This window comes from Lissotriton helveticus, chromosome 3_1 (genome assembly GCF_964261635.1).
Source record: "Lissotriton helveticus chromosome 3_1, aLisHel1.1, whole genome shotgun sequence".
Classification (NCBI taxonomy): domain Eukaryota; kingdom Metazoa; phylum Chordata; class Amphibia; order Caudata; family Salamandridae; genus Lissotriton; species Lissotriton helveticus.
The window spans coordinates 625,938,082-625,965,284 of record NC_136061.1 but is presented as its reverse complement, the minus strand read 5'-3'; the positions used below and the strand labels follow the sequence as shown (position 1 = coordinate 625,965,284).

At 46.9% G+C, this 27,203-nt stretch overlaps 1 protein-coding gene across 3 annotated transcripts in view; it reads left to right on the top strand.

The window, feature by feature from the left end:
- The window catches only part of TKFC (triokinase and FMN cyclase), a 348,508-nt gene that overhangs the window by 255,806 nt on the left and 65,499 nt on the right, over positions 1-27,203 (top strand). For all 3 annotated transcript variants that reach the window (XM_078680630.1, XM_078680628.1, XM_078680629.1), the window contains exon 12: positions 14,231-14,353. In XM_078680630.1, the coding sequence (XP_078536756.1) occupies positions 14,231-14,353 (123 nt within the window). The remainder of the gene's footprint in view (positions 1-14,230; positions 14,354-27,203) is intronic.

Here is a 27,203-nt window from a genome sequence, read left to right as displayed (position 1 = left end):
ACACTTACACTTAAGGAAAAGAAACTTAAAATAAGAGAACCAAATACATGGCATCCAAGCTAGCAGCAATAGGGTCGATCAGACGGCCAGATGCAAGCTGAATCAGTAGGGAAACATACAAGAGTAGAACACAGTTACACCCGTTGCTTCACGGGGGGTCATATTGAAAATGCTTAGCATCGAGGGATTTCCATAGTTTTGTACTTGAGGGATGCGAAGTAGTGGACTGCAACACTGGGTTGTCTGCCCCTCTCAAAAAAAGAGCCATTCCCGCCATATTGCAAAGGTAACTTCTGACGAGCTCTTCCACTTACACAAGATGACCTTGCAAGCCAGTGTCAGCATTAAATCAAGAAGTTGGCGGTCCTGAATGTCATGAAGCTGTGGGTCTAGTGCTCCTAAGATAACATAAACAAATTCCCTGGTGGGATTGATGTGGAAGGTTTGGCGAATATAATCGAAAATCCTCCCCCAGAATGTCTGTAGTATAGGGCAGAGAAAAAGCATGTGTGCGAAGTCCCCTACCCCTTTTTGGCAGTTCCAGCATTTAGGCGTGTCTCTCAGATGACATTTAAACAATCTCTGTGGGGTCCAGAACGCCCTGTTCAGCAACATATATTTTGTCTGACAGAGAATTGGGGACACTTTGTTAGCTAAGGCGGATTTATAAATTATGTCCCAATCCAACACTATTCCCGTCGTGTTGGGTTCGGACTCCCATTTACCTTCCGCCTTTTTGTGGGATTTCCTTGGTAGTGGTAGGAGTAATTTATAGACTCTAGATACAAAGTGGCCAACATGAGTAAAGTGTGGAAGATGCGTCACAAGCCAAGGAGTGTCAGTAGTGAGATTACGTTTGGAAATGATAGCTTTCAATTTTAGGAAGTGGTAGAAGTCTATGGGGGACAAGTCATATGTCGTCTGTAATTTCGAGAAGGGAATGGGCTGCGCTCCCTCGTAAAGATCTTTAACCATGTTAATGCCCCTTCTAGACCATGATTCCCAGAAAAGGGTTTCGCCGTCTATTTTGAACATAGGGTTCCTCCATAGTGACAAACAAGTGGTTTTTTTGATAGTGAGGTTAGTTTTGTGGACTTGATCGAGCCGTAGTAAAGCTCGTCTGGTATTCAGTAGGATATATTTAGAGTGAGGTAGATGTGACAAGTTCATACTAAGGAGAGTCGGTAAAGGAGCATGTGCTAGAATAGACTTTTCAATATTTAGCCACACTGGAACATATGGTGGGGAGTCCACTAACCATAAGGATCCCTGCTTACAAAGAAAAGCTGTCTGGTAGTTCCGGAACGAGGGGAGACCCAGGCCGCCTTTTTCTTTTGCCATCTGCAGCTTTTTCATAGATATCCTGGCTTTCTTCCCCCGCCACAGAAACTCACCAAACAGCCTGTCCACTTTCTTAATAAAGTCATCCGTAAAAGTCATAGGAAGCATGCTAGCAAGGTAGTTCACCAGGGGGGTGGACATCATTTTGAGGGTCTCTGCTCTGCCCCACCAGGAGAGAAACTTGGGTGACCAACCATCTAATAATGTTGAGATCTTTTTCAGGGTTAGTTCCTCATTGATTCTCAGTGTGGAAATTAAATCCTTCCCAAAATCAAGGCCTAGGTATTTGAAACAGTGTGGTTGCCAGGTGAGGCCGGAGTCTCCAAGGATCTCACTACTTCCAATATTGTTTAGGAGTTTGACCTCCGTTTTGTCCTTATTTAGCTTGTAGCCCGATACCTTGGAGAATTCATCGATGGTATGCATGAGTGCCGGGATAGCCTCGTCAGCTCTTTCAGACAAAATTAGCACATTATCCGCGTACGCGGTCAGTTTTATGTTACAATCCTGGAACGGAATACCAGCAATTGCATCATTATGCCTTTTATGAAACAGGAACGTTTCAATCGCCAGCAAAAACAAGGATGGGGAAAGGGGGCATCCCTGTCTCCTACCCTGCTTCAGGGACAGGGAAGAGGAGAAAGAGCCACCCGCCCTAACCTTTGCAGTGGGGCAGGCGTAAAGTGACATGACAAGTTTCGTAAACGTCGCCCCTAGATTGAATTTATTTAACACTGCTTCGAGAAAGGCCCAGTCTACTTTATCAAAAGCCTTCTCGGCATCCAGTGTTATTGCCGCCGTTGGAGTATCTAAGAGTTTAGCTTTCTCCAGGACTTGCGCAAGAACTCTGGTGTTATCACTGGATAATCTGTTTTTAAGAAACCCTGCTTGAGAAGGGTGGATCAGGTTAGGGAGAACACGTTGGAGGCGTGCCGAGAGAATCATGGCTAAGATCTTGGGTCAAGATTAATTAGGAAAATAGGTCTGTAATTTTTTGGAAGGGAGGGGTCCTTGCCGTCTTTCAGGAGGACAGCAATAGTAGCTTCCGCCAGAGTTCCTCTTACCGCACCCGTATCGCTTATTTCACGGAACAAATGGAGGAGGGGGTCCACCAAGAAGGAGGTGAAGTTTTTGTAAAATTTAGCAGTGAAGCCATCAGGGCCGGGAGCTTTACCACATTTTAGAGCCCTAATTGCTTTCTCTATTTCAATTGCCGTAATTGGTTCGTTGAGCCTTAGTTGATCATCTAGGGAGAGTTTCGGTAGGTCACCTTCGTTCAGGTAATCCTGAATCTTATCCTCCTCTACAGACGGATTTTTTGCATAGAGGGTTTCGTAGAAGTCTTTGAAAACTTCTGCTATTTCGTCTGGTTCAGAGTGGCCCACCCCCGATGAGTCTTTTATGACGTTAATTGAATTCCTTTGGACTTTAAACTTTAGATAAGCGGCCAAGCTCTTACCCGCTTTGTTGGATTCGCAAATTTTGAGTCTACGTCTCCTGTCTAACCATACGCCCGCTCTTTCGCTAACAAGTTTGTTGTATTCATATTTCTTAGCTGTCATTGTGTCGAGAAGTACTCTGTCCCTGTCTATTAGATGTTTGTTTTCCAGATCCGATATCTCTTGCTCCAGTGTTTCCAATTTAGCATTGTGGTCTTTGTTCATTGCTGAACGGATTTTGATACATACCCCCCTGATCGTGCTTTTTAGTGCTTCCCATCGAACCAAGTCAGAAGTATCCCCTCTTTCATTCAACTCCAGATACGATAGAATGGCAGATTGAATAGCGAGGTGATGATTATCTTTATTCAGTATTTCGTCATTTAAACGCCATGATGTGTGTCGTGAAGAAGGTTTGGCGTTGGTTATGGAGAGGGAGATACACGAATGGTCGGACATAACCCTTGGTTCAATAGAAGAGTCCTCTATTCTCGGAACCCCATTCTGTGTGATTAGGATGTAGTCGATACGCGAGTAGGAATCATGTGGTGACGAGTAAAACGTATAATCCCTGTCGGTGGGATTTTGTAATCTCCATGTGTCAACCAGATGGAAACGTTGGCACATGTTAAGGAGAGCCTTGTTCGACTTGAAAGTGCATCCTGAGTCCCTATCTAGGAGTGGGTCCATTGGAAAGTTGAAATCACCCCCCAGTATGTGTATAGCAGAGTCCGGAATAGTCTCAACCTGTTTTGCTAACCCTTCCCAGAAAGTTAGGTCACTAGTGTTTGGAGCATAGATGTTGGTGACATAGAACTCTGTGTTGTCTCTACTTAGTTTGGTTGTAACCCATCTACCCTTCTCGTCTGCTGATGAAGAGAGCAACTCAACTTTTGAGCGTTTAGCTATCAATATCAACACTCCATTTTTCTTCCCCACCGCATCAGAGCCTACTACTTCAGCATAATATTTGTTTCTTAACGTGTAGAATTGTTTGCTGTCTAATCTGGTTTCTTGTAGCATCACAATATCTCCTTTCTGTCTGCGCAGATAGTCCAGTATCTTTTGTCTTTTGACGGGTTGATTTAAACCCTTTACATTTAAAGACAGAATTTTTAGTTTGTCTGTTGAGGCCACCCCAAGTGGCGTATCAATATTAGAGCGCGTCATTCCAAAGATTCACAGATATAGTATATGATAGCATGATTCTCAGAGAAAGTTGCTCTATGTGGTACAGTGAAATCATGGAGTGGTGTAGACACAATAACCCGTTCAGTGAAGCACCCGAACCATAGGAATGTCGAGTAATCGAGCAAGCTTATAAGGATGACATGCAAACGCCAAATTTTGTCGGCATAAGTAAAGAAAAGGAAAAAGCAAGAAAATGAAAACCAATACATACCCCCCCCCCAATCCTCCCACCCCCGCCCACCCCCCCCATCCCCAACCGCAAACAGAAGCATGGTGACTTGAGGAAAACCGCAGTACTCCCTCCCGTATACGTTAATATAGTAGGAACATCGGAACAATTTTGTGAACATTCAACTTAGCGATAAGTCAAGTATTACCATGTGAGAAATGTCACAGGTTTAACTTCAAGGTAACCCCCTTCCAACACTTGAACATTTATGCATAACAATGAGAAAACAGTTTTATACTGCAAAAGGAGCAATGGCCCCACACATAAGCTAACTGTAGTCATCAATATTTCTGAGAATGCGCACCCTAAACTCTAAACTCTAAGAAAGTAGATTTGGAAGGGCATACTCGATTTAAGGTAAAGAGCTCCTATCAGATCTAACACACCATCAGGATCTAACACACTATCAGGCGACTGATGTAGAGCAGTAGCGAGCAAGCTGAGTTCTGAGTTAGTATAAAGTCTATTCCCAAATTATCAGCGTTGCGGTATTCCTGAGCAAAGAGAAAGAGTAGCTAACTGCCAGACCTTCCTACTAACAGACAAGAGTATCAAACTTGCAAATATTGTATGCAGAGCATATGTACTGATAGGCATGTTAGGTTGTGAGAGCACAGTGAAAGTGTATCGTAGCTAAAGCAAAAGGATACTCATTTGTAGCCCAAGGCCGAAGCCGTCCCATTTTCCATATTGTTGGTGTCCATGTCACGTTCATCCAGATCAGACAACATACGTCTGAGTTTCAAGGGGTCTGAGAAGATGTGTGGAGACCCCCGAATGATCACCCTGTATTTTGCCGGACCCACAAAGCCAAACTGATAGCCCCTTGATTTCAACTGTGGTCGAAGCGCCAGAAACGCTTTCCTCACATCCACCGTTTCCTTGCTGTAGTCTTGTGAAATGTAGATCTTCGCATCCTTCCACAAGATATGATTGTGTTTCCGGACAAAGGCAAGGATCTGCTCCACGTGCTGGTAGCGCAGCGGTTTACACACTATAGGCCTTGGGCCTTTTTGCGTTTTAGTGATCCTTCCCGGCAATCTATGGGCCCTGTCGAATTCTAGAGGATGAACAAAGGCCAGGTTTGTAGCTTGTGCGAACCATGATTCCAGGAATTGGATACATGAGCCTTCCGAATCTTCGGATCCCTCCGGAACCCCGAAAATGCGCAGGTTCCCCCTTCTATTCCTGTCCTCCAATTCAGCCAGCTTCCTTGTAGTGGAATCCGAGGATATGTACAATTGTTTCAGTGCCGCAGACATATTAACTTCGATGTCCTCGAGTCGACTAATCCTTGATTCCGTCTCCGTCAGGCGAGCGTTGGTGTCCCTTATGTCCTGTCTGATTGCCACAACTTCTTCTTTGGTAGATCTGGCTAGGTCTTTCACCTCATCCAGCTTGCTTAGGATCATGTCTATCGCGTCTGGCGTGACCTTTTTGGTCTTGATAGGAGATCCTGGGTTTGAGTGGTCGGATTTGACTCTCTTCACTTTAAGTTTGATTGTGTGGCCTTTCATTGGATGCGATATGCTGTTCCGTTTTAATTTCCATTTTTGTAACACAACCTTCAGGTTCACATTATGTATTTTTTCTTTTATCCCTCCGCCCGTATTCACTATTTGTAAACATACTCCTTTACCTTGACTACAGCATACACATCACTGATTGGTTGAGAACATATCACGTGATCGCAAGTTCATCCTATCAGGTTACACTTCACAGGAATCTCAACACTCACGTGCTTTTTAACGCACAACGTGAATGGCCGCATTACTCTGATGGCCACCCGCGTCACACGCGAGCCAGATCCCGTTTTTTGAAACACAAGAGACGCGCTTCACGCGCATTTCAAGTAAGTAAAGTGTTCTCGGTAACCAGCACATCTAAAACCGTTACCGTTTGATAGAACATACCAATTTATTTGCACGTCCATTTTTATTTACAGTTCCGAGACAAAACTGCCGACACATGAATTAACACGTGAGAGAATCTTCATTTACTTATGCACTTTAGTTCATGTATGCATTTACATTTGGCTAAATTATTCAAGAGCTGTGGGATAATTATGTGTTTTTACGTGCTTTGTTATGTTTTCTTGCATACTTAAGTTACAATGATTTGAATGATTTATTTTTGGTCTTGCTTCTAGCTATTGTCCCGGATGAAGGGCGGACAGCCCGAAATGCATTGGACACCAATTGTGTTATTTCTATTTTGATATCAATCAATGAACTTTATCACTGAACAAGAAATGTTTTGAAAACTAAACTTATGAAAATACAATAAGACTTGATTCGAACAAAACATTGCATGAACTTTTTTTGAAAAAGTGCGAAATTATTATTTTAGAGTGGAGCGCCAGGGGATGCTTTCAATTGCTATTGCAGGCACTTCTTTGTACAATACTTTGGACGTCTTTGACAGGAGACGCCTCCCAGGCTGCAAACCTCAATTACTGATCTAAGGGTGCAATTAATTGAATTCTTTAAACCGTATCCAGCTGTGCGACCTTCCACTTTTCCAATAGTACTAACATTTGTTCCTTGTCACGGAATGGTCTGCACGCCACTTAGAAACTCCTCAAAAAATTAGATTCTATCAAGCTAACAATCAGTATTTCTCCAAGATGCAATACGAAGAAATAGCTAAAAGCACTGAAGCAAGAGCTGAAACCTTCGCCTTCGACGAAGGAGCAGCTTGCAGAATTTATTCTCTCATCGGTGAACAGATTGACCCAACTGCTTCCAACAAAACTAAAGAACAAAATCTTAAACAATTACTGTATCTATCCAAACGACTAGTGAATCAGAAACTACATGCGAACACATTGATTAAATACCACAGGCTCCAACGTATACCGAGAGGACTACGCATTGCCCTTAAACCTTCTCTATGCAAGAATTCACAAAAATTTCGAGACAAATGGTACGCTATACTTAATAAGTGTTCTCTTGACCTCATTTTGCTAATTATAGAGGAACTATCTGGTATTTTAAATGAACTACAGAAGGAAATACAAGACACTACAGAAGAACTCTCCTCTATGCTTACTGGCGAAGAACTCAACACCCTTTTACAGGATGTAAAAGATCAAATTGATAAACACACTCAGGATCTAAATGAAAGGAAAATACGCAAGTTCAGACGCGATACGCTTGATTACAAGCTAGGAGAAGTGTACACATGGGCAGATGTGTACGCCCAACGACGCAGGAACCGCCCGTATACTCCATACACAGATACTTCATCCTCCGGGAGTGATATGTCTAATAAACCACCTTACAATAGATCGCAACCTCCAAAAAAGAGTTTTATCATCCCTCAAAGAGAGCACTCCAAAGATGATGTTCCATCTACATCAAACATTTCCAATGTTTCGGAAGTCCCTTTTTTAGAACGAGGTCCCCCAGAAACCGAAGACTCAGGAGGGGAAAAAGAAGGACCCCACACAAGAAGTGTGACCTCCATAGACAAGGACAAAGTGACCCTGAAAGAGAAGGAGAAGAAAAAACAGCCGAAAAACAATTAGTCATCAACATCTCAGACTACCGACTAAAAGACGAGGAATTGAAACTACTACAAAAAGGAACCTCCTTTGTTCCAACCACGAGTACCAATACTCTAGAGCTGGAAATTAGTTTTTTTAAACTAATGCGAAAACTAAGATTGCGGCATTTTTTCAATAATCTGTCCAACAAACCTACAATACAAGATCAGGATCAACTCAAAGGATTAAGACCAAAAAGTACATTTATGGCGCCTACGAGCCACAAGTCATTAGATCTCTTTGAAACGCTCGTCAGACAAGATCTCATGAAAATCAATTGTCAAAAGAAACGACATAAAAATATCACCAACAAAGATATGGGAATCTTAAAAAGACTTGCGAGTAACAAAGACATTGTATGCGTGAAAGCAGACAAGGGAGGCGGATTAGTCATTATGAACTCCACCATGTACAAACGGAAAATACTAGAACATATCAGTGACAAGGACACGTACGCACTTGTTTTTTGAAACACAACCTTCAGGTTCACATTATGTATTTTTTCTTTTATCCCTCCGCCCGTATTCACTATTTGTAAACATACTCCTTTACCTTGACTACAGCATACACATCACTGATTGGTTGAGAACATATCACGTGATCGCAAGTTCATCCTATCAGGTTACACTTCACAGGAATCTCAACACTCACGTGCTTTTTAACGCACAACGTGAATGGCCGCATTACTCTGATGGCCACCCGCGTCACACGCGAGCCAGATCCCGTTTTTTGAAACACAAGAGACGCGCTTCACGCGCATTTCAAGTAAGTAAAGTGTTCTCGGTAACCAGCACATCTAAAACCGTTACCGTTTGATAGAACATACCAATTTATTTGCACGTCCATTTTTATTTACAGTTCCGAGACAAAACTGCCGACACATGAATTAACACGTGAGAGAATCTTCATTTACTTATGCACTTTAGTTCATGTATGCATTTACATTTGGCTAAATCATTCAAGAGCTGTGGGATAATTATGTGTTTTTACGTGCTTTGTTATGTTTTCTTGCATACTTAAGTTACAATGATTTGAATGATTTTTTTTGGTCTTGCTTCTAGCTATTGTCCCGGATGAAGGGCGGACAACCTGAAATGCATTGGACACCAATTGTGTTATTTCTATTTTGATATCAATCAATGAACTTTATCACTGAACAAGAAATGTTTTGAAAACTAAACTTATGAAAATACAATAAGACTTGATTCGAACAAAACATTGCATGAACTTTTTTTGAAAAAAGTGCGAAATTATTATTTTAGAGTGGAGCGCCAGGGGATGCTTTCAATTGCTATTGCAGGCACTTATTTGTACAGAACTGATTATGACATTTATGGTCCGGTAGAGCTGTTGAAGATTCCACACCAATTTAAGGTTTCCTTGAGTTATTTTGAGCACATTTTCTGAAGATTGGGACTTTGAGACTGTTAATAACATGATTGCAGACTTAGAAATGTCAGCAAAATTTGCAAAATATGAATACTTAGAAGGTTCATCAAATTATGAAGAAATTTATTGTTTTAATCATTGTGGTCATCATTATTTGCACAAATCTGCAAACCCTAGAAATGTTTTAACTTATAATCAATGGGAACATTGTCCAACGCCACAAAACGGTAGCTCTAAAACATTTTATGAAAAATGTCCATACTTCTCAGGCTTTAATGTCACAATTCCAGAAACATTTTACTTTAAAAATGTTAATAAGACAGGCATGAAACGTATGTTGACTAATACTAAGGACATTTACTCTGCAGCCTATTATGCTCAAATGTCCACATGAGGTTTTGACTTTTGGAAAAACAATATTGAGACAAAAACTGTCTGGGGCACAAAAGACTGGCAGGTACAAGGTTTAGATGCATTATTCAGAGCCTGCATCATCCCGGAACAAATACTGTTCTCAAATGAAACTGTTCAACAGACATCTTGTCTTGGCCTGGCTAAGATAAAAGATTTAAACACATCGTCCATACCTAAGCCCACACCTGATAGTAATAGAACTACAGATGAGGTGGTAGACGTAAATTACATTTTACAACAAAACAGAACTAATCCTGATTGGAAAAATTGGTTAATCTGGCCCACAGACACGAATAACTGCCAAGATAGATTCCTGAACAATACACAAGGGTTTACAGTAACTAGGCCAGATCCAAGATATGTCCAGAGACAACATCTAGGGATAATAACAACTTACAGTGTAGTGCCCTGAGTGGCTCAAAAAATCCGCGGTCCCAGATATAAAACAACACTTAACTTTACTTAAAGATGACTTTGATTTGAGAGACTTCTTACAAGGACCTCGTAAACTACGTCATAAACCTTTCATATACGATGCTTATAATGAAGCATGGAAAGTCACGCAAATGGAAACTGCAGAACGATTACGAGAAATTGATCGTATTAATTTAGAGAAAGCTCTCTCTGTAGTTGACAATGGTTTAACAACTCTGTCATCCAGAATGTATTCTTTGGACAGCATTGTATCCTCTGCCATAGACATAATGGAACAGGACTTGCTAATGTTACAACATGGCCAGTCTCAATTACGTTCTATAATGCTGCTAGGCTGGACGTTACAAAACCTTTGTTCAGGCTATGTGCCTTGGCATCTAATCAACAACACGTCATTGTTTACTGGATTTAACCTTACAGATAAACAAATTTCTTTGGCACAGAGGGGAGCAAACTATACAGTGCTGAGCATAGAAAAAACTGGAGAGATTACCATTGACTGTTTCTGAGAAACCAGCCGTTGAATGGATAATACATGGCACCATCACGATACCAGTGACTATTTTCCAGTTTCGATATTGCTTAAAACACATACCAGTAGGCCTGTATGAAAGGTTGGGTAAAGAATACATAAGGTCGACCTGGGATTTAACATACACACACAAATGTTGGAGTGGGGAAAAGGAGGTGTTTCGTAGTGGTAAAAATTGCAACAACGCACTAAGCGGAACTTTTCTTTGTAAAGGCATTAGTTTACATGGAGCCTGTGATGGTTCTTCAAACAACTTATAATGCCACCTGCAGGGTTCCCCGGCAGCAGTGATAGATCCAATTTTTAGGCAGCTTTCCAATGGAAGCTACATAATGCTGAATGATCACATCTGTTGTGGAATAATGCCAGGGACAGCCTATCTTGTTAGTGTGGTACAAAAGGGGGAGGTGATGGACGGAGCATCTGAACCAATCAAACACTCACACCCAGTCAAAAGATCTGGGTTTGATCCATCACCGTTCTTTAGCCCACTCTGCCACCCCAGTTCAGACATGGCTATATGCAAATCAGTCTGACCCTGTGCCTCATGGGAACAGTCCAGCCCGAACTGCCAAACCATGCCTTCCCTGGACCGGAAACAAGCTTCCGAGGACCGGTTTCAGGCATTCCAGCCGTCTTCAGCCCGGCTTGCTTGACACACAAGGCAGCAAGGGCACAGCGGAATCCCGTGGGCAGCAGTGGGGAGATGACGAGCAGCAGCGAGGGTTACAAGGACAGGGACGCGCTACAGCAGGTGAGCCGTGCGGTGTGGGGGGTGCCCTGGAGTCAGGTCACACTCGCCTACGCCGCGCGGGCTCAATATGAGGCCAAGTGGGAGGGAGGAGCAGCTGGGAGGCGGGAGCGGGGCGGCCAATGGGGTTGGCGAGAAGGGGGCGGGGCTGCGACGGATCGGCGGCGGCGGGAACGGCGGCAGGGAGCGGGTGGAGGCACTCAAACCGGATATCTAGCACACAGGAGAAGGAGTGACAAAAAGCAAACAAAAGAGACAAGGACACACAAGGCAGCAAGGGCACAGCGGAATCCCGTGGGCAGCAGTGGGGAGATGACGAGCAGCAGCGAGGGTTACAAGGACAGGGACGTGCTACAGCAGGTGAGCCGTGCGGCGTGGGGGGGTGTCCTGGAGTCAGGTTACCTGTTCTACGATGCCTAACTCTTCCATCAGCTATGCCAACGGATGTTGACGCATTACTGGGTCCGGTACGGCTCAGGTGTTGTGTTGCCCCCAACGGCTACCAATCCTGATGACGGCATTCATTGAGGTCTCACCGGCAATTCCAGCTGTGGGTGAGATACGCTGACCAACAGGCACAGAGGTACCATCAACTGCGAACATTGCTAATGCGACTGATGCTGACGGCGATGCTTCTCATCTGTGTACGATTGACCTACTTAATGAAGTGGTTCAACATTCATCTACTGTGGTAGATGATTTCTTTGCCAGCCTAGACGAATCAATGTTTTCTCCTGATACCGAGAATAACTTTTGAAATTAGCAACAGCGTTCTATGAACTCTGAATTCGACCTTCGCTTTTCAAAGCAAAAACTTCTAACTTTGGAACTCTATTTTTCTAAGATTTGATTTGACGTTTTTTGCCAAAACTGAACTTTGGCACAAAGTAATCTGCTTAAAGTAGAACTATTCTTAGAGAACAAGAATTCTTTGAATACTTCCTAGGAAAAATATTTACCTAATTCACAAACCAAAACAGTTTGTATATTCTGCTATGAGATGGTCTCAACTTTTCTTCTGTATTTAAGAGCCATTTCATAAATGCAATTTCATGATTTATTCGGTTAGCATTTCAAATATGATGGTATGTGCTTAGGATGAAATCATTGCTTTTAATGTGTTCAGTACAAATGCTCATTTTTCGTGTGCAACCATTTCAAATGCATTTTTTACGTATTTTTGGGTGGGATTGTAAACACATGCTTTATATATGTTTTAGTGCTTAAATTTAGTAATGTCGAACATAATAAAGTGGAGTGGGTGTTGTATAGCATTTTAGGACCCTAGTGTAATTTTCCCGATTCATGCCCTTTTATAGGTATAAATCACCATATCCTTATATAGGCATAGAAATCATAACCATATTTATTTAGACATAGCTCATGCAGTCCAAATACGGCATGGCTGCTTCCACTAGTTCCGAAAATCCACAACGATTTCTTAGAAAACTCGGCTTCAGCAGTTAGGGACTTCCCCTTGCTCGAATACTGACTTGTCCTAGAACTCATGGAGTTTTCAAAGAACTGAGACTCTTTGATGACGTTATTATGTCCACCTTTACGTCAAACTCGGCACCTTCAAGGTATAAATATGCCCACACTTGCCCTAGCAAACACACGGGGGTTTGGAGCAGTTCGACTATCTACCACCTGACGCATCCTGCTACATCAAGTGCCGAAGGAAGCCGACCTTCCAGCAGATGCACTGAGAGAGACGCTGTCTTTTCTCTTGCCGAGAAATCCAGCTCCATTGTTTGCAAGCTACCCTTGCGGGTTGTTGGGAAATCGAGTCCTGAGATTGACCTTCTTCATTCTGAATCAAGGTACAGAGCTGATTAGACCCTAAGAGAAATCTTGGATAGATTCTTGGCAAAAAGAATACTAAACTTATGCTACACCACACTTACTTCTTCCCTCTTCCCTCGTACTAGACTTAGGTTAGGTACATCGTGGTAGGCGTATTTTAGAAGCACCAGTTGAGTACTTTTAGTCTTTATTTATTAATGTATGTATTTTATGGCTTAGAAACCATACAAGGCTTTTACAGTATTATTTTATAATACTCTTCTTGCTGTACGCATTATACTTTGCAGCCAGTATTACGATTGTGGCAGTTCATGTCTTCTGCATGAGAAAGAAGACTGTTCAATAAATACCTTTTATTGAAAACACCCGTCTCTCTATCTCTCTGCTCCTCTGATTAAACGAATCTTGCACGATTGACTTAGTAAAATATATATCTATTGTTTCCACGACTCTGAAGATCAGTTTTATCTTGGGGAAACAAAGTTGTCATGTTTATGCGGTTGTCAGAAATTAAATCCCTTCTTGTGAACTCGAGAAAGTTTCTAGTGACCTCTGAGCTAGCTGGCACTCACAATTAAGTCTAATATATTTGATAGCGACCTAGTAGACCTAAGTCCTACATCACATGTATAGGATATATTATTCCAATGCGCAGAGCCTATTGGGAATATAGGAACTACACTACAAGCCAGCAAAATTGCAAAGGATTGGCTACACTAATGGGGAGAAACCTTGAAAAAGGGAGGATTCATGGATTTGCTTTTGACATAATTTGCAACATTTGGTAGGATGTAAAGACTGTTTGACTTCATTGTGTTTTATGTCTGATGCGGAAAATCAACCTATGCATATAATAGAGTGTCATGGAGTTTGGCCTGATGTAGAATATAACTATTTTCTTTCTAATCTCCTGTTGTAGAATAATCGATTCTGAGTAATTATAAAGTATTTAAATAATTACCCTTTATAACCTCTCTGCAAAATCAGAAGGAGTTGGTAAAATTAACTCCTTTTGAGACACTTTATTGGACACTATCCTATGTTTCACTACATGCTTCTGCTGCCACAGTGGGTAAAAGGAATGGCAAATTGGGGTAACATGATTATCAAGTAGGTGATCCATGCCCGTCTCTGTACTTGTCTTTTCCCTTTGCAGATGCTGACACAGAAGCACCAGCATGGCCCACTGTAGCGAAAGTGTCTGTATCTGGCCAGACCCGTTGGATCCCAGCTCCAGGAGGCGGGCAGACAGAAGACAAGGCCTTACACAGTGTAGGAGGTACATAATATCTGTAAATATGTTTAGTGCACTGTGTTGTAATAGAAAGCATTTATTTTTCTTCCTAACAAATTTTATTGCGTATTTGTGACATAATAGCCTGCCGGGCTACATACATATATTGTATCACATGTTTAACTAATCAACCATAACATCATAAATCCAATGCAAGGTTCATGGTGAACTGTTAATATAGTCCCTAGGTGGTGGTGTAGTCTTTAAAAAGTATTGTTATATATATCACATCTCAGGATTGTGTGTTTGGATTTCAGAATCTATGACTTCGGAAATCAACGTTTAGTCTTCCAGGACAAATCCGCAACATTCAGCTGATCTCCGCCATATTTGTGTGTGCTTCAATGAGCATCCCTGCACCAGAAAAACTGGTAGTTCCAGTCCCATACAAAAGTAAATCCCTTTTTTCCATGTCTTTACTGCCGGAGGTTTATCTAACTTCCATAGACTTGCTATGTCTCGCTTAGCCATGGTGAGGCACATCTATAGCAAGTGGTGCTTTTATCTTTTGCCTCTGATTTCATCCGCTATGTGGAGTAGTATTAGCCTGGGGGATTTGGGGAGCTCCAATCCCCAGAATATCTGCAAAGTATGTAATTATCCCTCGTCTTTCCGGCATTTTAGGCATATTGGGGATTCTATCAATCCAGCCCTCCATAATCTATAGCGTGTGTAATGTGCCCTGTGTAGAAGTTTAAACTAGATTAGTCTCAAGCGTGAGAAGATGGCTGCCCCTCGAGGGGAATCCAGAGCTTCTGTCCAGTCATCAGCATCAAGGGTGCCAATGTCTGCTTACCAAGAGGTCTTCGGCATTTCAAGTGCTGTGGTACTGTGTGTAATGAGAGATTGATGTATTTTTGAAATTTTAGGATTGCCCAGATCATCCCTCAAGAGTTTGCCTTTTAATGAGTTAAAATCTGGAAGTGACTCTATCTTGGCTATGTGGGGCATGATAGCATGACGAAGCTGCAGATACCTATAGAACTGGGAGTTTGGCATTGAATATTCGTGTCTGAGTTCTTGAAATGATTTAAGTGTAAGGCCGTGCATTACGTCCCCGATAGTGGGGATTCCTAACTGGTCCTACCCACTAAAGCCTTGAAGATCCGCCAGTTGAGGCAGTAATCTGTTTCGCCATAAAGGCGTCTCGCACGTAATACGTTACCACCAGCCTATCCATCTGAGAGAATGCCGGCAGGTGAGTATTACCGCTCTGGTGGCAGGGCCTGCACGTCTGATTGACTATATAGGTATGATGTAAGTGTTGAGTCATCGAGTAGCCATCTCTCCACTGCATAGGCCAGATCATCACAGGGTCCGTACCACCAGTCGTTTAACAGCTCTAGGTGTGATGCTTCGTGGTAGGCTTGGATATCTGCAGCAGCTATTCCACCGCAGCATGTTGATTGAAAGCATGTGCCTAGTGCAACCCAAGATGCGCCACCACCCCATAGAAATTGTCCTAACATGGTGTTAATTTGGTGGAACCAGAATATCTGAAAAAAACAGGTTAGTGTTCGATTCCTTACCTTAGAATATCCCCAGGCGTCAGACTGGATCCGGAAAGTTTTGCGTAGCAGTACCCCTGCGCATCGGTAGGCGTCGTCTCCGGCTCCGCGTCGCTCTTCGGCACCGGGATGACGTCGCCGGAGTACTTAGATGCCGCCCTCGCGCGCTGAAGTCAGTTCTTCTTTTTTCTGCGCCAGCAAGCGCAGATCCGGAAAAAGCAGTACTTCTTAGTCACTTTTTGACTAACTTTTTCGATCCTTTTTGGGTCCTTTTTCGAGTCGGTAGACTCTCGGTGCCGGTAGGGAGGCCCGGGTTCAAGCCCTGTGCTGACTGTAACCGCCTGAGGTCGGTTACCGACCCCCATCGTCGGTGCCTGTATTGCCTTGGGGCCGACCACGACAACGAGTCGTGCCCCGACTGCCGGGCCTTGACGACGAAGGCTGGGGGGAGCGGTCGCTTAAGCGCCTCGAGCTCCGGCAGTCGGCCCCGTGCCGTTCACGGTCCAGGTCGAGGTGGAGGTCGAAGGACCGGTCGCGGGGCCACAGTCATCGCAGCTCGGCGAGTCGACATGATTCGTCGGGCTCCAAGTCCTCAGGTAAGAGGCACAAGAAGTCGAAGAGACTACATCGCTTTTCCGACTCCCCCCCCGACGCTCGCATGATGCGGCCGGGGGTTCAGGCGACACCACCCACGCGGCGGCGCCAGAACTGCAGGCAACGCTGCCAGCTCCATACCCGCCGGAGGAGATCGATGCCTTCCTCATGGCCATGAGGTCGCTTTCTCCTCCGTCGGGTCCCACTGTGGCGCCTTCGGGCCCCGCGACCCCGACTGGGTGCCCAAGCACGTCGGGTGCTTCGGCCCCGTCGCCGTCGCCGACTTCGGTCCTGATGCCGCAGGGCCCCACCGGATCTGGGTCCGGATCCGGGTCGCCGCTGGTCGACTTTACGACCCCTCCGCCGGCGCCGACCCCCAGGGTGTCGCCCCCGAGGCCGTCCCCGGACAACGTCGTCCCCGGTCCCTCCCTCAGTCCGGATCTGGCGTCGGACCAGCCTCGCTCGACGCCGCATTCGATGCTGAGAGAAGAGCAATTCTTCTATGATCCGGCCCCATCCTTTGCACCTGACTATCAGGAGATGGGAGACGAGGAGGATTAGGAGGGGTCTGAGGACCCTCTGGCACGAGAGTGCCAATCATATCAGGACTAGGCAGTGGATCTAGGGGAGGCCAGCGGTTTGGACACCTCGCCCGACATTGGCTTTGTCTCCCCTCCTACCGTGGCTACAGAGGAGGGGGCTGCTTACAGCGTGGTGCTGACGAGGGCGTCCAAGGCCTTGGCTCTTGAGCTCCCCGTCGCGGCCGTGAGGACTAATCTCCTCACCGAGGTCCTTAAACCGCAGGCTCTTCGGAGCCTCTACTGCCGTTTAATGAGGCTCTTACTGACATTCTGTTGAGCACTTGGTCCAGGCTCGCTACAGGTCCCCCTGTAGATCGGAACGTGGCCTGGCGCCACCGCCCGGCCCCGGGTGACCCTAGCTTCCTGTCCATCCATCCCACCCCGAGAGCCTGGTTATCCAGGCCTCTAACTCCCAGACCGCATTCCCGACTGCTCCACCTGATTCGGAATCCAAAAGGTATGAGCAGTTCAGTAAAAAGCTGTTCTCACTTAGTTTGGGGTTGCGGTCGGTCAACACCGCATGCCTTTTGTGCCGTTATACCCACTCTCTTTGGGACACGGTCGTGTACGTGCTGCCAGATTGCCCGGAGGAATCCCGGGTCAAACTCGCTCAAGCCCTTGCGGAAGGGCGGGATGCAGCACGGTACTCTATCCGATGTGGGCTGGATACCACGGACTCGCTGGGCAGGGCGATTTCCACAACTGATGTCCAGAATTCCCTCATGGACATGCCGTTTGATGGCCGTCGCCTCTTTGGCGACAAGGCAGACAGTGTGCTTGAGCCTTTCAAGGACTCCAGGGCTACGGCCAAGTCCTTGAGCCTGTCGGGCCAGCGCCAGCAAACTTCTGCCTTTCGCTCCTTTCGTGGCCAAGGAAGGGGCGCCCCCTCACGTCCTGCCAGCCACGGGCCGCAGACTAACATCCAGTATGGCGGCGTACGTGGTAATCGCTGTTGCGGTGCCAGGGGACAGCGGCGAGGCCAGTCCACATCTACCCCCGCAGCATCCTCCTCAAAGCCTTCCTAGTCCGAGCTTTCAGGCCCATTTGACGCAAGTCGGGGGCAGGGTTCGCCATCACCTCCTCCACTGGCGCACCATTACATCGGACAGATGGGTGCTGCAAATCGTTTGAAGGGGCTACTCCCTACCCTTTGAAGCGACCCCTCCAACCATGCCACCGCAGTACCACCGCATGTCGGGGGATCACTTGCAACTTCTGCAAGAGGAAGTTACGGCCCTCTTGGCCAAGGGGGCCATCGAGTGCGTTTCTCGGCCAGAAGTAGGGTGTGGTTGTTACTCCCACTACTTTCTGGTTCTCAAGAAGGGCAAAGGGGGCCTTCGCCCTATCTCGGACCTGCAGAACGTCAACGGCTTCCTCCGGAAGGAGAAGTTCAAGATGCTGACTTTGGCTCAGGTCTTAGCTGCCCTAGACCCAGAAGACTGGATGGTAGCGTTGTACTTGCAGGACGCGAGCACTTTCAGTTTACCGTGCTCCCCTTCGGCCTTACCAGCGCCCCTCGGGTGTTCACAAAAGTGATGGCGGTGGTCGCAGCTCATCTACGCAGATTAGGGGTGTCAGTCTTCCCCTATCTCGACGACTGGTTGTTGAAGGTGGGCTCGCCCCAGACAGATGTCAGCCACCTCCAGACTACGGCTGACCTCCTGCACCTGCTGAGGTTCTCCATCAATGTGCCGAAGTCACACCTGTGTCCCTCTCAGAAGCCCCTCTTCATCAGAGCGGTTCTGGATTTGGCGCAGTTTTGGGTCTATCCTCCCGAACAGCGGGTTCGGGATATTCAGGCTCTGAATCCAATCTTTCAGCCTTTATCCCGAGTCTCGGTCAGGTTGACGCTGCGGCTCCTGGGGCTGATGGCCTCCTGCATCCTTCTGGTGCATCACGCCAGATGGCGGATGCGGGCTCTGCAGTGGGACCTGAAGTTTCAGTGGGCCCAGCATCAGGGCAACCTGTCCGACCACGTCCTGATCTCGGAGGGCACTGCGAAACAGTTGCAGTGGTGGCTCACGGACCGCGATTGGGTCAGCAGCAGATCCTTCTCCCTCCCCCAACCGGAGCGCGTAGTAGTGACGTCCTGGGCTGGGGGGGTCACATGGGAGAGGCGGAGATCAGAGGCCTCTGGCCTCCGGCGGAGTCCCGGCTCCATATCAACCTTCTGGAGCTGCGGGCGATCCGACTTGCACTGAAGGCAATCCTTCCCTCTGTCCGGGGAAGTGTAGTGCCGGTGTTCACAGACAACACCACCGCCATGTGGTACTGCAACAAACAGGGCGGGGTGGGGTCATGGACCCTTCGCCAGGAGGCTCTGCTCCTCTGGCAGTGGCTGGAACACCAGGGCGTCACTCTGGTGGTTCAACACCTGGCAGGTTCCCTGAACGCCAGGGCGTCGGTGCATGATGGATCACGAATGGCGTCTGAACTCGGACGTGGCGCAAGATCTCTTTCAGCAGTGGGGAGAGCCTTGGTTAGATCTATTCGCCACCGAAGTGAACACGCAATGTCATCAGTTCTGCGTGTTGGAATTTCCAAGGCGGCACTTGCTCGGAGACGCTTTTCGTCACGAGTGGAGCTGCGGTCTGTTGTACGCCTTTCCGCCTATACCACTTCTGCCCAAAGTGCTGAAGAAGATCAGGCGCGACCGGGCCCAAGTCATCCTTGTGGCTCCGGACTGGGCACGAAGATACTGGTATCCTGAGCTCCTCAGCATGTCAGTCGATCCCCCGATTCGTCTGCCTCTTCAGGAGGACCTTCTGTCACAGCAGTAGGGGAAGGTCCTCCACCCGAACCTGTCCAGTCTCCACCTACATGCGTGGTGATTGAGCGGCGACAGTTGAGGCCATTTGGCTTGCCTCCTGAAGTCTGTGATGTGATTCTGGCAGCCAGGCGTCCCTCCACAAAATCGGTATACGCCTGCAGGTGGAACAAATATGTGGCATGGTGCACAGCAAAGGCTGTGGATCCCCTTTCTGCCCCCCTTTCAGAGGTTCTCCTCTTTCTTCTTTCTCTTGCCCAGCAGGGCTCTGTCTGGGCACTATCAAAGGCTACCTCTCTGCCATCTCAGCCTTCTTAAGGCTTCCTGATCAGCCTTCTCTTTTCAAGTCCCCTGTTGTAAATAGATTCTTGAAGGGCATCACTCACATGTTTCCTCCTGTTCCTTTCGTGATGCCTCAGTGGGACTTGAACCTTGTTCTGACTTATTTGATGTGCGCTCCTTTTCGAGCCACTTCACAATTGCCCTCTTTGTCTTCTAACTCTTAAGACTTCATTCCTGGTTGCCATCACCTCTGCCAGGAGAGTGAGTGAGCTCCAGGCTCTATCTTCTCAACGTCCTTTCCTCTCTGTCCATCCGGACAAAGTTGTCTTGAGAACGCGTCTCTCTTTCCTGCCCAAAGTAGTCACAGCCTTCCACATCGGGCAGTCCATTACCTTGCCCACCTTCTTTCTGCCTCCGCATCCCCCGAAAGAGAGGCTCCACTGTCTGGACACAAAACGTGCGCTCTTATTCTAACTGGACCGCACACGCCAGTTCCGGGTGGACGACCAGCTCTTTGTTGGTTACGTGGGCGCTAAGAAGGGATGGTGGGGCACAAGAGGACCATTTCTCGATGGGTATTTTTGTGCATTTAGGCTTATTATTCACTGGCAGAGGTATGAATGAAATGAAATGAAATGATAGGAGTCTTATAGTGCGCAAACTTAGCCCAGTGGGCATCAAGGCGCCTAATTCAAAAAGCCAGCTCATGACACAGACCAAGCAGTTCAACCTGAGTAGGCTCTTGAAAAGCACCATGTTTTCAAGGCCTTTTTAAACAGGTCTAGAGAAGGTAGAGTTTTAATCTCCATAGGCACGGTGTTCCAGAGCTGTGGAGCAGCAACGGAAAAGGCCCTAGCTCCCCATCTGGTCAGTCTGAAACGGGGGACAGCAAGCTGGAGTAATCCCGCAGAGCGAAGGCACCTTGTGGGATGGTAGCGGGTAAGTAGGGAGCTGAGAGCACCTCTAGATCCCTCCTCGAGAGCTCTGTACGTCAAGCACAGGATTTTAAAATAGATTCTGTGCTGGACAGGCAGCCAATGGAGGTCTCTCCTCGCGATGGTGGCAGATGATGACTTCGGAAGGTCTAAGACAAAACGTGCAGCAGCATTCTGCACGATTTGCAGCCGATGTATGAGGCCCTTGTTGGACTCCATGTATAGAGAATTGCAATAATCCAGCCTGGAGCCAACAAGGGCGACTGCAATCTGCTTACGTGCATGCAGAGACAAATAGCTGCGGATTCTGTTGAGTATCCTGACAACACCCCAGCAGGTTGCCACAGTCCGATTCACCTGAAGAGACATAGAGAGTGAAGTATCAAACACCACACCGAGATTTCTGGCCGATTGAGAGGGAGTGGGGCAGGTGCCGAGAGAGGAAGGCCACCACTCACTCGACCAGGCATTTTGGTCCTTCCCAAACACCAATACCTCTGTCTTTTCACCATTCAGCTTCAGGGAGTTGATAACCATCCAGTCTGCAACAAGTTGCATACATGACCTGAAGCTGATGGCAGATGTAGTGACAGAGGAATGAGTGAATGACACCATGATCTGGGTGTCATCGGCGTATGAAACTACCTCCATCCCCTGCGATCTTACCAGCCTAGCAAGGGGGGTCACGTAGATGTTGAACAGGGTCGGACTTAATGCCGACCCCTGTGGCACCCCACATTGCAAAGACTTGGCAGGGGAGAGGTGGTTTCCGAGCATCACTCTCTGTTCCCTATCAAGGAGAAAGGAACTGAGGAGGCTTAGGGCCGACCCAGTCACACCTGCCTCCCTAAGCCGAGATGTTAAAATGGCGGGAGACAGGGTATCGAATGCGGCCGTGAGGTCCAATAGCACAAGAATAGTAGTTTGACCCGCGTCAACTTTGCGTCGGATGTTATTGACTACAAAAGTGAGGGCAGATTCTGTGCTATGCTGTTTTCGGAATCCATGTTGGGTGCCGTCAAGATACTCAGAAGCATCGAGAAAAGAAGATAGATGGAAATTCAAATGTGCTTCTAATATTTTTTCAGGTGCAGGGAGAAGGGAGATGGGCCTAAAATTTTTAAGGAGGCCGGGGTCAAGTGAAGGTTTCTTTAGGAGGGGCTTCACTATTGCCTTCTTCCATACCGATGGAAAGGAACCTTGAGCGATCGCCTTATTCATCACCTCCAACATGGAGGGAAGAAGACTGCATCTACACTCTTTCAGCTTTTTAAGAGGTAGTGGGTCCAGTGGGGAGGAGGATTTCGTCCTGTCAAGTAGAAGATTTAGTCCTTCCAGAGACAGGGGAGGAAATTCCGTATAGGAACTAGAAGGGGCTGTATCCAAGGATTCAAAAGCGCTTATACCAGGAGGAATGTTCTCATCCTGAGAATGACGTTGTGCTTCTAATGATGTATGGATATCAAGGATTTTGTTGTGAAAGAAGTCTGCAATGTCATTACATAGATCTTGAGAGCTGACTACAGGGTCAGGAAGTTGAAGGGAGCATAACGAGTCAGCAATTTTAAAGAGCTCCCTAGAGGAAGTGAGTGAGCTAGTAAGATTGGAGAATATTTCTGCTTCTCTATAATCACTTTCTGCTTGTACTGACGCAGAGCAGACTTATGGGCCTCCCGGTCCTTAGGGTCCCAGGATTTCCTCCATCTCCTCTCACTGCTTCTGCAGCCCTGTCTCAGAGATCTGAGCTGGTCAGAGAACCATGGAGCTGATGGCTTACGTCGGGCTACATATCGCAGGAGTGCAGGAGCGAGTTTTTCTACAGCATTCGTGATGGAGTCCTTCAGATCTTGAGCTGCCTCCTCAACGTCTTTAGGGGAACGTCTCAGGTGAAGAAACTAAAGAGGCAAGAGCTTCATCCGTGAGGTTTCTGAGATTTCTTCTCAGAACAAAAGAAGAAGTCGCCTTCTTGATGGAATTGGGAATAGGAAGGGCAAGATATAAAGGTACTGCAAGATGGTCAGTCCAGACCAACGGCAAAGGTAAGCCGCAGGAAAGTCTCGAATCATTGGAGAATACCCCGTCGAGAATGTGACCTGCCTTATGGGTGGAATTGGTAACAAGCTGAACAAGGTCACAGGCTCCAAGAGACTCCACCAGTGAAAGAGTGTCCTTAGAATCGGCCTCATCGAGGTGGAAATTAAGCTACGCAAAACTTTCCGTATCCAGTCTGACACCTGGGGATATTCTAATGTAAGGAATCTAACACTAACTACTGTTTCTTACAAATATATTGTTACCGAAGGTAAGTAACTTGTCCAATGGTACTGGGTGTGGGTGTTTTTGTAGATGATAAAGAAGTTGTGGAAAAGAGATCATTTTGAATATGGCCAATTTCCCATGGAAGGATAGAGGTAGTCCTGACCATGATCTTATGTCTAACTGTATCTTATTGGTTGTGGCCCTGATGTTTCGATCCCACTACATCTTTTGATCTTCCGATAGGAAGACCCCCAAGTATTATAGCCCCTCTGCAGTGTGTGTTAAATTTGCGGCCCATTTGGCATTCCCTAGAGTGCCCTGTAGTGGCCAGATGGTCAATATGTGTACATTTGTGTATGAGCCAGATATTTCCCAGAACACTCGCATTATCTGTATCCGTATGGGTTTGTGAGGAAAAAATAGAATATCATCCGCATATAATGCTATGCGGTCTGAGATGTTGGGTGTCCATTTGAAGCCTCTAGCGAGTGCTTCTTTATAGACCCATATGGCTAAAGGTTCAATCACAAGCGCGAATAACAGGGGGGTTAGGGGGCACTCTTGTTTTGTACCCCGACAGGGAAGGGGGCTGAAATGCAGTCTGTTATCTGGATGGTTGCAGTCAGGTCTGTATATAAGAGACGAATATATGCTACACAGCGTGGGCCGAAGTTATGTCTCCGGAGCAGCGTGAAAAGATATGTCCAGCTGACTGAATCAAAGGCCTTATCAATGTCAGCCAATAATAGTGCAGCTGGCCTACCTAGCTGGTCTACCACTGCTATCGCATAATGGACCCTTCTAATATTGTGGCGGGTGGAGCGGCGAGACATGAAGCCTGTCTGATCTAGGTGGTCTGGTATGTATGGTAGTAGCCTATTTGCGAGGACTTTTGCTAGTCGTTTTGCCTCTGTATTCAGGAGAGATATGGGGCGATAGGAGGCATGTTGGTCAGGGGGTGTGCCTGGTTTAGGGAAGACCACTATCTCCTCGTGTCTCCAGTCAGCTGGTAAGTGGGCAATTTCTATAGCATCTTGGATGGTGTTAAGGAGGTGAGTTCCTAATTTTGGTATGTAGGTCTTCTAAAATTCACTGGGATAGCCATTAGGGCCTGCTGCTCGGCTAGTACGCAATTCTGTTACTGCCTTTGTTAATTCCTCTTAAGATTATGGGTGCGTCTAGGTTCTCCCACGTATCGTCTTATACAGCTCTCAGTGGTATGTCATCAAGAAAGCTCTCGATCAGGGTGATGCAGATTACTTCCTTGGGAGCATACAGTGCCTCACAGAATTCCGCAAATCTCTGCACTATCTCGGCGGGGTCTTTGAAAACTTCTTCATGCGCGTCACAGATTGCAGGGGGGAGGGTTGGGCTCGAGGCCTGCTGGCACAGGCTGTATAATAGTCTTCCGGATTGTCACCCCATTGCTAGATCCTACTTTGGGATACTAACCATGCTCATCGTGCTTACTCTATAAATTCACTCTGGTATTGTTGTTGAGTGAGACGTTATTGTCTGCGCGCCATGTGCACTCCGCTATCTTTGACCTGCTTTTTGAGTGTTATGAGATGGGCTTCTAATTGTAATAAGCTATGTTTCAGGCGTTTGCGTTGTGACGCGCAATAGCTTATATCAGTTCCTCAGAGGGTGGGTTTCATAGCCTCCCCAAAAATTTCTGGTAGGGAGGCTGTTTCTGTGTTTAAGGTAAAGTAGTCTGTCAGTGTGTTGTGGATGTGTGTTATATAGCCATGGTTTGTAGATGCCACGGAGAGAGCCTCCACTGAAATGGACGTTGGCTTAGGCCTATCAAGGGCCGTATCACGATCAGGGAGTGATCCGACAGTCCCATGGGCAGAATCGTCGTGTCTTATAGTCTCTGAAGATATCGGTCTGGGATGAAAATATAATCTATCCTAGAGAAAGAGTTACGTACTGGGGAGTAATATGTGTAACCTGTGTCCTGTGGATGATGTGTTCTCCAGTTATTGACCCAACCCACCAAAAGAGTGAAAGATTTCAGCTTTGATTGTTTTGGTTTCTCTATGGCCCCTAAGGTTCACCCGCGGTCCTTGGACCTGCACATCACGTCGTTCCAGTCACCTCTCATGATCGCAAGGCCCACAAGTAAGGACCCCCATATGTCTACTGGTTGGTCAATCAAGCTTTCTGTAAGGGTGGGAGGGGCGTAAAAGCTACCGATTACTATGTGTTCTCTTGAAATGATCCTGTGATCTAAGATGTATCTTCCATTTTTTTTTATTTTTTATATTTTTTATTGCAGAATCATTGATAAACATCGGGACAAATCAGCCAGCATATCCACCACCTTGCACTATGCATTTTCAAATTAGCACACAGCCCTTCAGCCCGCATCCCGGAGGCTGGGCGGCGCAACAAAAAGTTCCAGCAACAGGCCGCCTAGTGCGCCCCCAAGGGGTTTCTGGCCAACAACACAATTAAGTATCCGCTTTTATATCCCCCCAACCCACCAACCCCCCCCCACCCCCCCCACCCCCCCCGACACCTCCCGGTGGGATCATTCCCTCCGAGCGGGCAACGCCAGGCCCTACAGGAGCTACGTTATCTGGACTCCGCTAGCACTCTCTAACGTCGACCATCATTTAGTGCATAGCAACATCTACATCACGGGAGCCCACGTTTAGTGCCCTGCTCCCTTTTCCTATGGTCACTAGTTATAGACCCCGTCGCCGGCATCCCACTGTCCCTACTGAGTAACCTAATAACTCCCCTGCTCCCTTCCCTCCCCCCGTCTGCTGCTGATGTGGGTTGTTACTATGGGTCCTAGATAGAATGGCTCACTATTAACTGATGTTATGCCTTCGGTGCTCAGAGCCTCATGGAACCTCAGTCTCTAGATGCCCCTCTTCCTCGTCGTCTGCCAAATGGTCACACAGAGCCTGCACAATCATCTCCCACGCCCTAGCCATCTCCAGGCTCTTCTCATTACCCGTTCTGGTGGCCTGCCGCATTCGTATCACACTCTCACATCGAGACCATTTCAGCAACTCATTCGTCCACCTCCCAACCGAAGGGCCCTCCTTGGATTTCCATCGCCACGTAATCTCTCTCTGGGCTAGCATGAGTCCCAGATCAATAAACTTACTCGTAATTTTCGTTTTTGCAGTGTGGGGGAACCAAAGCAGCAGGCACGCCGCCATGTCGAACTCCACCTCTCTATCCGTAATCGCGTTCAGAAGCTCGCCCACCTCAGGCCAGTACGAACCCAGCTTTGGGCAACCCCAGAGCATATGATCCAGCTCAACCTCGAGTGCCAAGCACCGCGGGCACGCCGCGTCCTGTACCTGAAAGTGCAGTCGGAGTTTCCCCGGGGTCAGATAAGCCCTATGCAGTATGAAAAAATGCACCTGTTGGAACCGGGCGTTCCTGCTACCCTTCCACGTCCGGTTCAGTATGTGGCCCCAAACCGTATCCGGAATAGGTTTGCCCACACTTTCCTCCCACTGTATCTTCAGCGCAGTGAGCGGTTCTAACCCCTCATTCAACATTCTCGAGTGGAGACAAGTCACCGCCTTGATCGTGCCCGCTGCCATCATCACATATTGGCATGCCATGGTCATGTCCGGCTCCGCCAACCCTAACCTCCAATGTTTTTGTATTGCCGCGGCGATCGCCGCATGCATGAGGTAGCCCCCGTCTGGGAGACCAAACTGGCGCTGCAGCACCTCAAATGGAGCCAACAACCCTTCCACATACAAGTCGCCTACCACATGGAGGCCCAACTCCTCCCATTCCAACAACGGGGACCAGTCGCCTCCGTGCGGCAGCGCTGTCAACATCCCTAGAGGGATCTCCAGCGCATACGGTCGCGCGGTCCGCGCTCTCTTCAGGCTCCTGTGCCAGCACAACCGGAGAGTTCTCTCTTCAAGG